We start from the raw sequence: 12,974 nt of genomic DNA, 5'->3' as shown, positions 1-12,974 counted from the left end.
GCCTTGATGCTGTAGCGCAGTTTCAGCTGATCTCCCAGAAAGCCGCCCGGGGAGGCAGGCCCACCAGTGTGCGAGGCTGTCAGGGGTTGCTGCCTTGCCCTTGTGGTGCCTCTTTCTGTACAAGAGACTTTTGAGATTTGTGGATTTAGACAAGTCATCAGATCAGTGCCCCATGACTTCAGTTGTGACAACCAAGCCCTGTGCTGTCTTTCCATTTCCCGTGCTTTTGGTTTGAAGCCTGGCAAACCCAATCTCTGAGACTGATGAGATAATGGGCATCCTGATATGAAGATGAAAAGATCTTCCCCTCAAAGCATGGTTGGGTGACGTAAAGATGGAGCCCTGAGCCTGTCTCAACCTGTACCCAGGGGTTACAGCTTTTGTTAAGGTTCCTGAGGTCTCTGTCTAAATGCTCAGATGGAATAAAGCACAACAGGGTGTCATCAGTTCCATCATAAAGATGAGACACAGAGGGGGAAAGCTGTTTCGGGAAAAAGTACCATTGTGTGACAGACTAGGTCACAAACTGATCGTAGAACACAGATTGACCAAGAGTTTGTTTACCTGCAGGCCTCATATTCTAGTTTTTATTGTAATTACTTCCCCATGGGTTTATTTCCCTGCTGCCTTTTCCAAGAAATGTTATTGTTCTTTTTAAATAGATGTTCACATGAATGTGTGTCTTGCTTTTAAAAATATTGCACTGTTTATATTTGACTGTGGTCAGAACAGTTAGCATGAGCTTTTCCTTAACAAATTCTTAAGGATACAAGACAGTATCCTTAGTTCTGAGTACCATGTTGGACAGCAGATCTCCAGAGCTTACTCACCTTATGTGGGGAACTTTATGCCCATGTCCACCTGCCCCAGCCCTAACAATCACCCTTCTGCTTTCTGTCTGTGAGTTTGATTACCTTAGATACATCATATAACTGAGATCTAGCAGCGGGTTGTTTTTTTTTTTTTTTTTTTTTTTTTAACCTTAGCTGAGTTATTAGTGAAAAAGAAAAAGTAGGCAGAGTGAACAGAGAGCAACCTGAGTCCGAGAGCCTTGCCCCTCGGTACCAGGCCGGGTTGTTGGCTTGCCAGAAGCTGTGTGTTTCTTGGCGCCCCACCCGCTTTCAACACACACAGAAACCTGCTGTGACCTTGGAGGGGATAAGGGTGAGGGACAGGGCTCCTTGTGGGCAGCCTCCGTGGTGTCCTGCGAAAGACCTTTAATTGGCTGGACAGAAACACAGTTATACCAGAAGTGTTCCAGCAACATTTATAAATCCCCAAATGGAAGCAGTTTGGAAAATGAATAATGCTGTCTGAAGAGAGAACTTCGGGGAGGACAGCTGGCCTTTGAAGCAGAGGTTCTCGTCTTAGTCTCATAGCAGTGAGGACTCCCCTGGGGTGGGTCCCACATGCACACAGCAGGGCCCAGGGCTCTCAACCAGCATCTCAAAGGCCTGGCCCCATGCCAGTGATGCAGAGACTGGCCGCCTGGCCTGAGCAGCTGCCTCTGTTCTCAGCATCCGCATCTGGGAAATGAACGGAGTCGGCCTGAGTGGGCTCCACGGGTTACCTTCAGCGCTGGTCTCTTTTGTTCCCCCAAACTGTACAGCCCAGTTGTTGTGAAGATAAGCAGCCAAGGTGGCCGATTCCACTGGAGGGTCCCAGCTGCCCTGTGCGTGGCTGAGGACTTCCTGTGAGCCTCCTTAGTTGAGGCCTGCTGCCGTCCACCTGCCCTCCCTCCTGCCCCCCAGATCTGTGGAGAAGCAGGGACCCTAGAAGGGGAGACAGGACTGCAGCGGCTATAATGTCGGTGGTATTTGGGGGAGTGCTGATAAAATGGGCCCAGCAAGGAGAAAACCTGCCTTGAGGGAGAGAGTGCAGCGTTAGACACAGAGCAGCGGGCGGGTGGAAGAGGATCAGTGAAACTCTTCCTTGCAGATTTATCCAGCCCGGCGCGGCAGTGGAGGAAGGTGTTGGCTCCCTGACTGAATGGGTGGGAATTAGAAGGGGACCCAAGACCCCCTTTGATGCCACTTATACCTTTGTTTACATTTTCCCTCCAATCGGAAGCTCAGCAGGAGGGCAGCGTAGTTCATTCTGCCAAAAGGGCAGTTAAGGATCTAAAATGTGTGTGAGACTAATTAATCTGACACCACAAGTATCTTATCAGCATCGTGTGCCGATGAACAAAGGTTATTAATAAAACACTTTGCTAAGTGAGCCTCTGCTGCCCAGAACACAGGGCTGGGAGGGGAGTCAGCAAGAGTGGTCACAGGAGGTAAGTGTGCCCAGAGCTCTGATGGACCGAGTGGGACCCTTGGAGCATCTCTGCACTTCCCTCCAGGGTGACAGGCTCCTCCCGGGATGACGGGTCTCTGAGCGCATGTGGGCTGTCGGGAGTTGTCCAGATGCCATTTTCTCATCTCCACGTGTTGTGCCTTGCAGATACTGGGTTACTTTGACTATGCTTTCACAGCCATCTTTACTGTTGAAATCCTGTTGAAGGTAACGGCTTTTTCATGGATCCTTGCATACTCTAACGCAGCAGTAGCAATAACGCTGGCAATTCTTTGTTTACCTTCCAGATGCTAGGTTATGCAGATTATGTCTTCACTGGTACTTTTGCATTTGAGATCGTTTTAAAGGTAACAGGTATCGCAGGAGTGTGTTTCAGGGGCCTGCTCCTATGTGTGACACACGGCCAAGACACGTGACGTGCTTTTGGCTATTTTCAGTTTTTGTCCTCTGTGATCAACCTCCACTTTTTTTTTTTTTTTTTAAATCAAAGGATTTTTTTCCTGTAACCATTCAACCTTTTGTTGCTGTTTCTTCAAAAAACCTTTGAATGCATGTGGGAGCTACTTTGGCTTCCTAATAGTGATTGGGAATTACATTTTGCTCCTTTTTTTAGTATCTTCTGAAATTTGTCAACTGACAACCAGTCCAGTGCTGTGTGTGAACTCTCTTCCACCCTTCCTGACCTCCTGACCTCGAAGTCAGAGGAAACGCCTTCCTCTTACAGAGGAAACGCCTCTCTCGTTTCTTTGACTGCATTATGTTTTCAGTGCCCGGAAATAGTAACACACTATTTTCTTGCAACAAGATTTGCAAGATACCATGGGTCTCTCTGTGTTAAGATATATATGTTTTAATGGATGGGCTTACATTTACACAAACAAAAAGAGCACCCTCTGGACAGGGTGCCCAGAATGTACTGCCCATGCATGAGCTGCCAGTCGCCATTGCTGCATGTGGTTTGCGTCCTGGTTTTGAAGGCCACCTTGGGTGAGCCAGCCTCCATTTCTATGGACTCGGAAGTCTGGAGACCCACAGCGGACATCCCAGAACCCCAGACTTGCCCAGGGGTGTGCATCCTTGAAGTCCTGGGACAGTGTGGCCTGCAGCATCTCCTGGTGGGGAGACCCTCAGGGATATGGGGACTTGTAACCACAAGTTTCTTTAAACCATGTTGGGGTTTTTGTGTGTGCATCTCAGGACCAAAAAAAAAAAAAAAAAAGTATTTTCATGTAGACTACCATGGAACTTGGGCTCTTTACAAAATCTTCTGTAAAATAAAACCTCAGTTAACATTCCAGGCAATAGAGTAGTTATTTTTGTCCTTCTCTCTCTCTCTCTTTTTTTTTTTGGCTACTGAAAATATTAGCACATTACTGACCAACCAACCTCTGTTTAAACCTTTGTTAAAAATCTTCTAGATGTTTGAGTTCATTTTCCTGCCATCAGGTCAGTAAATGTGGTTGAATGTGGTCTGAAGTGAGATGCTGCCTGGATTGGTGAGCAGATTCTACCACCGTCTCCATGGTGACGGGCATCACAGCTGAAGGCTCAGGGTGTGGGGTGCAGCAGTGCCCACCTGGCCTGTGCTCCATCCCAGGTTTTCTTTTTTGGTGATTTGCCATCTCCTCAGACTGAATTTGGAAATGTCATCCTTAGCCTGTTAGCCTGGTTAATTGAGGTTTTATTTTCCTTTCCACATTTTTAAGTTGTTCAGTGAAGTGGCTTTCAGGGCAAAGAGATACAGGTTTATTTAAAAGAAAAAAAAAAACCCACAATTACTACTTTTCACTTTCTATGTATTTGCCCCAGTGACTTAAATCTTCCAAATCAATCCTCATTTTGAAGAAATCTTAGAGAGTGGAAAATAAGCTAAAACAAGAGGGATTCCGAAAGTGGAGAATCTCTGAGAAGCAGCTGACATTGAAAGGGTGGTTCCTGACAGCCTGGGGAAGGTTTGAAAGGCTGTTTGGTTACTGGGTTACATTTGAAGTGGGCTTTTTGTTGTAGTTTGTGGGTCAAAGAGGATTGATTATTGGCAGTAACATGTGGTCTAGTATGATTAACTCCCAGCTCTTCCTCTCCTGTACTTATCTGAAAATTCCCCCATCTTTTTAAAAAATAAGCAGTAACTCCATGTGTTTTTCAGTTTTTTCTCTGGGGCATTTCCTCACTAAGCTCCTTACTTAGGAAGCTCAGTGAGCACATGCAGTGTGGGCTCCGGGCACTCGGGGTGTGACTTAGAGAGCAGATGAGGTACTCGTGGCAGCTTCTGAGCCCCACTTGGCATGTGCCAGCGTAGCTGGACTTGCAGGAGCCCTTGGAAAAGGACAGATCACTCGGGACTGTTAAGAGCAGTATGGGGCCTGGGGAAATGAAGTCAGTGTCTTTGTCAACTGTGTGTGTGAGGCCAGGGCTCCGGCACTTCTAGCCTCACTGAGAAGCCTGAGTTGGAGCAACATGGGCTGTGCTGGCATCTCAGAGGGGCTGGAACCAGAGTTTTATGGGGAAGCCAGGTTGTCTGGGCAGCGATTGCATCCTGAGAAACCTGGTCATGTGGACCACCCCTGAGACAGAGCCTTTGGACGTGCCAGTGATATAATCATATTTGAAATTTGTCATCGCCATAATGAAGTCCCAGTTGGTGTGTTCTTTTAAAATGTGTTGGGAATCAACTGCCCTTTTTTCATTTTTGAACAAAGCATTTGGTTATTACTCGGCCCTGTTGCTTTGCGTTTCTGGCTTCCTAACCCACACTTGTTCATAAAGTCATACTTCGCTCAAGATTTTGTAAAGAGCCCAGGTTTCTTTTCCCCTGGAAAGAAAAACAAAGAGAAAAAAACACTAAATCACTTACGATTCTGCTCACAGATGATGACCTTTGGCGCTTTCCTCCACAAAGGCGCTTTCTGCAGGAACTACTTCAACTTACTGGATATGCTGGTTGTTGGGGTGTCTTTGGTGTCATTTGGCATCCAGTAAGTATTCTGTGTGTGTGTGTGTGTACACAGGACTGTTGGGCAGGCAGGTCTATGTGAGGGGCTTCCCTGGTGACTCAGATGGTAAAGAATCTTCCTGCAATACAGGAGACCCAGTTTCAATCCCTAGGTCAGGAAGATCCCCTGGAGAAGGGAATGGCAACCCACTCTAGTATTTTTGCCTGGAGAATTCCATGGATAGAGGATCCTGGAGGGTAACAGTCCGTGGGGTGGCACAGAGTCAGACACAACTGAGTGACTAACGCTTTTATAAACTGAACTGGCGTTCAGTTAACTGGAAAGCTTAATTTGCACCCACACCAGAAAGCATTGTGACAGCGCATGCTTCCTTGTGCTTCTGTTTTTCTGTTTATGCCATTTGCTGGGCTGTGCTCACTATTCTCTGATTTTTTTGTTTTGTTTTCAAAAGAGGGTGAGGGAAGTCTGAACTAGGAGGGAGGGCAGCTGGGCTCTAGCCTGGGTTCTCCGTGGGCTCTTCAGGTCCTGGGGGGCCTCCTTTCCTGAGATCTCCATTCCACTTCTGAACAGGAAGGGTAGTACGAGGTGGCCTCTTTAGCCCTTCTAGCTGGAGGATCAAAGGCTTCTTTGCTGTCCAGGATAAATCTGCTGCTGTGACCCTTTTCTTCCAGTCTCTAAAAGTTTTATCTGGGAAGGGCAAAGCTGCAAGTTAGAGCCTCGGGGCCTTTCCATGGCGTTGAGTGATTTCTAGTGGGGAATAGCCGCAGCTTGCCGTATCTGGGGGCGTGGGGCAGAGGCTCCAGTGGGAGCGTCTGGCGGGGGGCCTTGCTTTCCTGTGGACTTCAAAGCACTTCTGCTTGGGTGCTGACCACCATTTTCTCCATAGAAGAGCCCTGTGTGCACACGGCCTCTGAACTAAAGGTGAATAAGAGGCTCTGTCCCCATCAGAAGATGAGGATCCCTGCCGAGGCTGCCCTGTGCTAACCCTCTCCCTCACCTCCCTTCAGTGCCCAGTGTGGGGAGCCGTGTAGCCGTAGCCTAAACGGACATTCTCACGAGTATCTCTGCAGCTCCCGGGGGCTCCCGGCTGTGCCTGGCTCTCCGCCCCCACCTACTGCCTGCTGAGAGCTCGTGCTGCGGCCACACTCAGCCACCTGCCATTCTCCACCAGCCGCAGCCTCCCTTCTAGGGCCTGAGCAGGTGCTGCCCCCCTCGGCTGGAGCCCCTTCCCTGTTTGTCTAGGTAATTCCATCACCCCCAGGTACTCACCTGGCTATCACCTCCAGGGCGCCTTCCCAGAGCCCCACCGAGGCATGCTCCCCTGGCTGCCTTCCCTCTGTTGCCACTCCTGCACATTGGCTTGCAGTTGCCCATCTCTCCCACCCAGCAGCAGCCTCCTTGAAGGCCAGGGAAGCCCAGCATCAGAGCAGCACAGCAGGGCCTCCAAACTTAGAAAACCAAACCAGCACAACCCGGCCAGGTCACACCTAGAGTAGACATCAGGTGGGAAGAACCAGGCGCACCCAGAGTCGCATCTCTGCTGCATCAGCTGTGTGACTCAGGGCTCCGTGAGTTCTGATCCAGGACTGTGGTGGAGTATGGATGGGAAGGAGTAGACCCGTCCTCCTGTGGGGAGAGATTGGCTCTGCTCCTTGGGGTCCCACCATCATCGCACTGCAGTGAAATCATCTCGCAGCATTTTACCAACTGTGATACACTCTGCTTGCTTTCTTTCCTCTGCTCTTTCCCTTAGATCCAGTGCCATCTCTGTTGTGAAGATTCTGAGGGTCCTAAGGGTCCTGAGGCCTCTCAGGGCCATCAACAGAGCGAAAGGACTTAAGGTTCGGATTCCTCCCCAGGCTGGACTAGCTTTGGTCAGGGTTAGCTGTCATCATCGACTTTCCTGGGCCGGAGCTTGGCTGAGGCCTGATGGATTTTTCAAGTGGGTTTTGGCTTAGAAAGAACATTTCTAGTCAATGAGGCTACCCCTCCCAAGTGCTGGTAGCATTTTAAAAATTGCTATTTTAAAATTTTTGTTAATTTAAAATATTTTTCTTTATCTGACTACTGTCATACTTTATTACTTTTTTCATTATAAATAGTATTCCTTTGGGTATAGTTCAGTCTTTAGCTCTGTTCTTAGGGAGTTTGTACAAAAGGCCAGAGGGTTAACATTTTCCCAAGTCATCTTATGGGGTACATAAGAAGGGCTTGTGTGCCAGCTACTGCTGTGCCCCATGGCTCTTCTTCTACCCTAAGCTCACTGCTTTCAAGGAAACCAAGGAGCAGCTGCTTACAGGGCGTCCCTCCCAAGTGGCCACTATGCACTGAGGGGAGCTCGCCATAGATCACTACCTGCAAGGCAAGGCATAGAGGACTGTCAAGTAGGAAACGCATAGAAAAATGCACGTAATCATAGAAAATCTTGGCTGATATTAGTTCACCCTGCGGCTAAAATAGCACAGGCAAGTAACAGCCCCCTGTCCGCTCCCCGCCCCTTTCCCCAGCATGTGGTCCAGTGTGTCTTCGTGGCCATCCGGACGATTGGCAACATCATGATCGTCACCACGCTCCTCCAGTTCATGTTCGCCTGCATCGGGGTCCAGCTCTTCAAGGTACAGGGCAGGGCCCTTGAGCACGGAGCTGAGCCCGTCTCTTCAGGGGGAACCAGAGTTTGACTGCCTGTCTGTTTTGTGTTCAGGGAAAGTTCTATCGCTGCACAGACGAAGCCAAAAGTAACCCCGAAGAGTGCAGGTGAGTGTCCTGACCGTTGTTGCTCTGTAGCCGCTTGGTCGCGTCAGACTTTTCATGATCCCAGAGACTGTAGCCCACCAGGCTCCTCTGTCCAGGGGGTTCTCCAGGCAAGAATACTGGAGTCGGTTGTCATTTCCTTCCCAGACCAGGGGTCAAACTCATGTCTTTTACATTGGCAGACAGATTCTTTACCATTGAGCCGCCCAGGAAGCCTGTCCTGAACGTGGGAGTGGGGAATTCGGAAGAACAGATAGAGAGCTTCAAGGATTTGTTCATATTTAGTGTCTCTGAAGGTTTTGTTGTAGAGGACAAGAGTCCTGAGAGCTCAGCTCATAGCTGGAAAGATGGAGGAGTTGGTTTTGAGGTGAAATTCACAGAACATAAAATTGACCTCTTCACACTGCACAGTTCAGTGGCATTTCATACAGCCCTATTGTGCTACGAGCGACACCTCAGGCCGGTTCCGGAGCTTTTGATCACCCCTAAAGAATGGACACATGAGGAGCTCCCCATCTTCCCCAGTGCTAAGACTCCACACTCCCGATGCAGGAGGCTCGGGTTTGTGTTCGTTCCCTGATCAGCGAACTAGATGCCGCAACTAAGAACTGGTGCAGCCAAATAAATTTTTTGTTTTGTTTTGTTTTAAAAAGAAAAGAAGCAAAGATTCCTTATATTTTAAAAAAGAGAGCGAATGGACTGATGACTTTTGATGTTTGGTGTAGAATCAGTAAACTGAAGGATGGGCACTAAAACTTACAATAACAATTAGCTCTCCCTACAGCCACGTATCCAAGTTTTTCCTCAAACCAGAACTCAGAGCTCAACCTGCCGGGAGTCCAGGATTGGCCGCCTCTGCTGACTTAAGTCCCAGGCTGCTTCTCCCCACGTGCTCCCCTCACCTGCCTTTTGGTCTCGTTTTCATTCACAGTAATGGTGACAGGAGAGAGCAGGTGGTGAATACTCATTCCTCTTGCTCCAGCTCATCCACCTGACTCTGAAGGCAGACACGGAACCACAGCCTGAAGTGCTGAGACCTTAGCGTAGATGTTCTTGTGTCCCCGTCCTGAGATGTCGCCAGCCATGGCTGGGCCGCTTGCACTGGGGGCTCACTGGGCACTTCTTTTCAGCGGTCAGGGCTCTCAGAGAGTTATCTGACTGCCGTGTGACTGTGGCTGTGGGCTTTGGGGGCCCCGTTCACACTGTGGGTTGGGGGGGTCCCCATGGAGGTGACAGCATGGAAGCCTTCCCGTCCCTCACTATGTCAGCCTCCTCTTCTGTGGAACAAAGGGGCTGGAACCCTTCCAGAAGTGAAATTGTATGAGAAATACTGTGTGCCAGCAATTACAGAATTCTTTTGGAAAGAAAGCTGGGAATATTGCTACTATCAGAAAAGGAATTCGATTAAAACTAAGACAGAGATAAGAGGAGGCCTGGGCTGGTTTCCCAGAGCTGTGGAATTCTGCACGGCCAAAGCTCTTGGTTCTTCATTGCACACTTGGAGCCCATTGTAGGAGAGATGGTTCTTGTTCAGTAGTTCTCCTTTGTGATCAGGCATGTGCTAGGTGTCTGCTTGGTAGCTTTGGAGAATACTCGTTTAACTGGTTATTTGAACCGAAGAGTAGACTAAACACAGGCCAGTATATGGAGAAGGGCAGCCTGTGCTGTGCTCAGAGCTGTGGCCTGGCTGTGGACTGAGCAGGATGGTGCCCGGGGTTGCAGAGGGATTGGCGTGTCATCCCATTCCATGTCCAGCTTGGGTGACCCCACCTCTTTTCCTGTCTAGGGGGCTCTTCATCCTCTACAAGGATGGGGATGTTGATAGTCCTGTGGTCCGTGAGAGGATCTGGCAAAACAGTGATTTCAACTTTGACAACGTCCTCTCGGCTATGATGGCTCTGTTCACAGTCTCCACGTTCGAGGGCTGGCCCGCGTGAGTACCAGGACCATGTGTCTCCTAGGGATGCCCCTGCTGCTTCGAAAGCACCCTGGGCTGAGCCGTCTCTCCTGGAGCGAGTCCTGTTGCTTTTCTCCAGCTTTGCAGGCCTCTTCTCTGACTTTGTAACTTTGGGCCACTTAGCAGTCACTTCCTGATGCACAGGGCTCCGCTGTCTGATTCGGTGAATGATTCACCTCTATGGGCAGCTGCCAGGACTCTCAGATTTGAGAAGCTGGGATGGGGTGAGGGGGGCATCCCTGGATGGGAATGGGGAATCCCCAGAGGCCTTTTTCAGGCCAGCCCCTGTGTTGCCCCATCAGTGAAGCCATTACGCTGTCCTAGAGAGGCCCTTGATTGTGTCCCGGGCTGTCCGTTCACTCCAAGTCCTAATACGTACCGGCGTGTCATGTCTTTCACTGATGCACTCACTCGGTTGTTCATGAAATGTGCTCTTGATGTTAGCTCTCCGCAGCACACTGTATTAAGCCCCGTGGAAGGAACGGAGCTGTCTAGACATGGTTCCCCCTTTCAAAGCCCGCATGTAGTCAGTGTCCTCAGCCAAGCCAGGCAGGGGAGACCTGGTGCGTCAGTGACATGTAGCACGGGGCCCTGAGGAATGACTTGGGTTTTGACGGGTGGAGTAAGAAAAGGGGAGGGAAGTAGAATACAAAAGGAGAGTCTCTTACACGTTTCTTGTTCTCTGCTCTCTGATGGCACCCCAGCTCCTGCCACCAGAATATACATACACTGGTGGTGGTCTGCATGTCAAGTTGTCATGCCCAGAGGAGCTGTGCAGGGTGGACGGGCTGGCAGGACTCTGGATGTGTGGAGTACCTGCAGAATAAAAGGACACTTGGATGGGGCTTGGCCCTGGGGGAGGGGAGCATGGGGTGAGAGCTTGCACTCTCAGAGGCACTGGCTGTGGCCTCAGATTTTAAACATGTCACTTTAGCAAATCTGATGGCAGGAAAATGAATGAGCTTGGGGCTCAAGGCAGATGGGCTCCACTCTGAGTCTGCCCCCCAGGACCTTGACCTTGACCTTGGACACTGAGACCCCTCCCTGAGCTTCTGTGAGACAGGACTGCAGTGTGTCCACCTTTCCAGTTGGATGCACAAGCATCCAGCACAGGGCGGCGTGCAGTTAGTCCTCGGAGAGGCTGCGTCTGCATGGGAACGGGCGTGAATCGAACTGGAGGCTGCTGCAGTAATCTCCCCTCCTTCTGCTCAGAGTTCTGCTTGGCACGTATTTCACGGTAGTGCCTGTTTCAGTTTGGGGAACCTCTTGTAGTTCTTTGGAATTGCCCTGGCTGCTTACTTGTGCTCTCGTGTTTATAGCTTTCCGTTCCACCAAAGACTTGCGTGTGATGTTCTTCCTCTCTTCTGTCTGCGACTAGGAAGGAGCATTATTCAATACTTGTAAATCTTTCTTGGTTCTCAGAGCAATCAGTTCACAAATACATCCCAGGTGCTCCCTCCTCCCCCAGGTGCTGGGCTGCCTGGCCTGATGCTCAGGAGGCTTCCTGGGGGACCACCGTGTATCCAGGGCACTTGGGGTGGGCTCCTAGTGAGGGCTCCCACTGTCAGTGCCCCCAGAGGCACTCAGAAGGCAGTGGGGCTGGTGCTGACTGGTTCTCTGCTCTCCAGGTTGCTGTACAAAGCCATCGATTCGAACGGAGAGAATGTGGGCCCCATCTACAACTACCGTGTGGAGATCTCCATCTTCTTCATCATCTACATCATCATTGTCGCATTCTTCATGATGAACATCTTCGTGGGCTTCGTCATCGTCACATTTCAGGAGCAGGGAGAGAAAGAGTATAAGAACTGTGAGCTGGACAAAAATCAGGTTAAAGTCACACACTGTTTGGGCTTCCGTCCCTTGAGTTAAAGAGGACTGATCTCTCTTTTGATGGCTTTCCCCACGTGCAGAGCAGGGTGCCCACCTGCTCTCTGCCCCTGGGGCTCAGGCCCTGCTCAGAGCATACTCTCAGCCAATCTGAGTCATCAGTATTGAGAGTTAGTTACCCAGAGACAGATGAGGCGGTAATTTTTAAATTTACCCCCACATGTGGGTGAGAAGCCAGAATACCTTGGCCGCCTTGTGTGGTCATGACCTACCTGTAACAGCTCAGCGTCATGCAGGGTGGTGTGGCTTGGGGACAGAGAACACCCCCTGATACTCGCACAGTCCCTGGCGGGGCATAGCCTTGACTTTGTCAACCTTGGGTCTGTTGACCCTGGAGGCTGGATAATTCTCTCTGTTGTGCTTCCTGTGCATGGTTTAGAAGCATCACTGGCCTCTACCCACTAGATTCCAGCAGCACCTTCTGCACCGCCCCCCATTCTGCACTGTTTTTGGCAAGAACCAAAAACATCTTCAGACATTGTCAAATGTCCCCTGGTTGAGAACCACTGACTTAGAAGGAAGTACCCTCTCACAGCACAGGGAAAGTTACTAACTTTAACCTTGAGACCAAGATTGCACTGGAACCACTCTCTCTTGACCCTGCACCTCGTTTTAACCAAGCTGACAGACATGGGGGCCTTTGGCTCTGCTTGCTTGATGATGTGAGAGGGCTGGGAGACTGGGTCTGGTCATATTCTCCCTGAACCTGCTCTGTGACTGTGGGTGCTTTCCCCCTCCTGTCTGGGTTAGCTCCCTTATCTCTTTTAAATTGAGGACATTAACGAGTTAACTTTCAGCCCTGAAAAGTAGTCTGTGAGACGGAGATTGTGTTTTGGGAGTTTCCCCCAGGCCCTCTATCAGTAGCCATCTCTGATGATTACATAGTGAGCAAGGGTCATATGCCAGCCTGGGCTTCCTGGGGGGAAGTGGCCAAGCGTGGTGAGACCGTCTGTCTCGGGCTATAGCATCCCCGCCAGGGGAAACACGAGGACTGCCGGGTTTTCAGGGAGATGTCACTCTCGTCGGGTGCGCCTGCAGATTGTATCAGCCACAGTCTGAGGGAGGCCTGGCTCAGCTCTTCACCCTCCTGACCACCGCCAAGGAAGAAGAGCGTCAGGGCAGGA

The 12,974-nt window shown here is 50.2% G+C and overlaps 1 protein-coding gene across 12 annotated transcripts in view; it reads left to right on the top strand.

Annotated features, from left to right (window-relative positions):
* The window catches only part of CACNA1D (calcium voltage-gated channel subunit alpha1 D), a 370,601-nt gene that overhangs the window by 274,888 nt on the left and 82,739 nt on the right, over nt 1–12,974 (top strand). For all 12 annotated transcript variants that reach the window (XM_010817680.3, XM_059879485.1, XM_059879486.1 and 9 more), the window contains 7 exons: nt 2,446–2,505; nt 5,167–5,273; nt 7,006–7,093; nt 7,760–7,867; nt 7,954–8,006; nt 9,790–9,936; nt 11,589–11,790. In XM_010817680.3, coding sequence (XP_010815982.1) covers nt 2,446–2,505; nt 5,167–5,273; nt 7,006–7,093; nt 7,760–7,867; nt 7,954–8,006; nt 9,790–9,936; nt 11,589–11,790 — 765 coding nt within the window. The remainder of the gene's footprint in view (nt 1–2,445; nt 2,506–5,166; nt 5,274–7,005; nt 7,094–7,759; nt 7,868–7,953; nt 8,007–9,789; nt 9,937–11,588; nt 11,791–12,974) is intronic.

The sequence above is a fragment of the Bos taurus genome, chromosome 22, assembly GCF_002263795.3.
Source record: "Bos taurus isolate L1 Dominette 01449 registration number 42190680 breed Hereford chromosome 22, ARS-UCD2.0, whole genome shotgun sequence".
Taxonomy (NCBI): Eukaryota; Metazoa; Chordata; class Mammalia; order Artiodactyla; family Bovidae; genus Bos; species Bos taurus.
The sequence above is the reverse complement of the archived record's forward strand: the minus strand, read 5'-3'. Positions and strand labels throughout refer to the sequence as shown.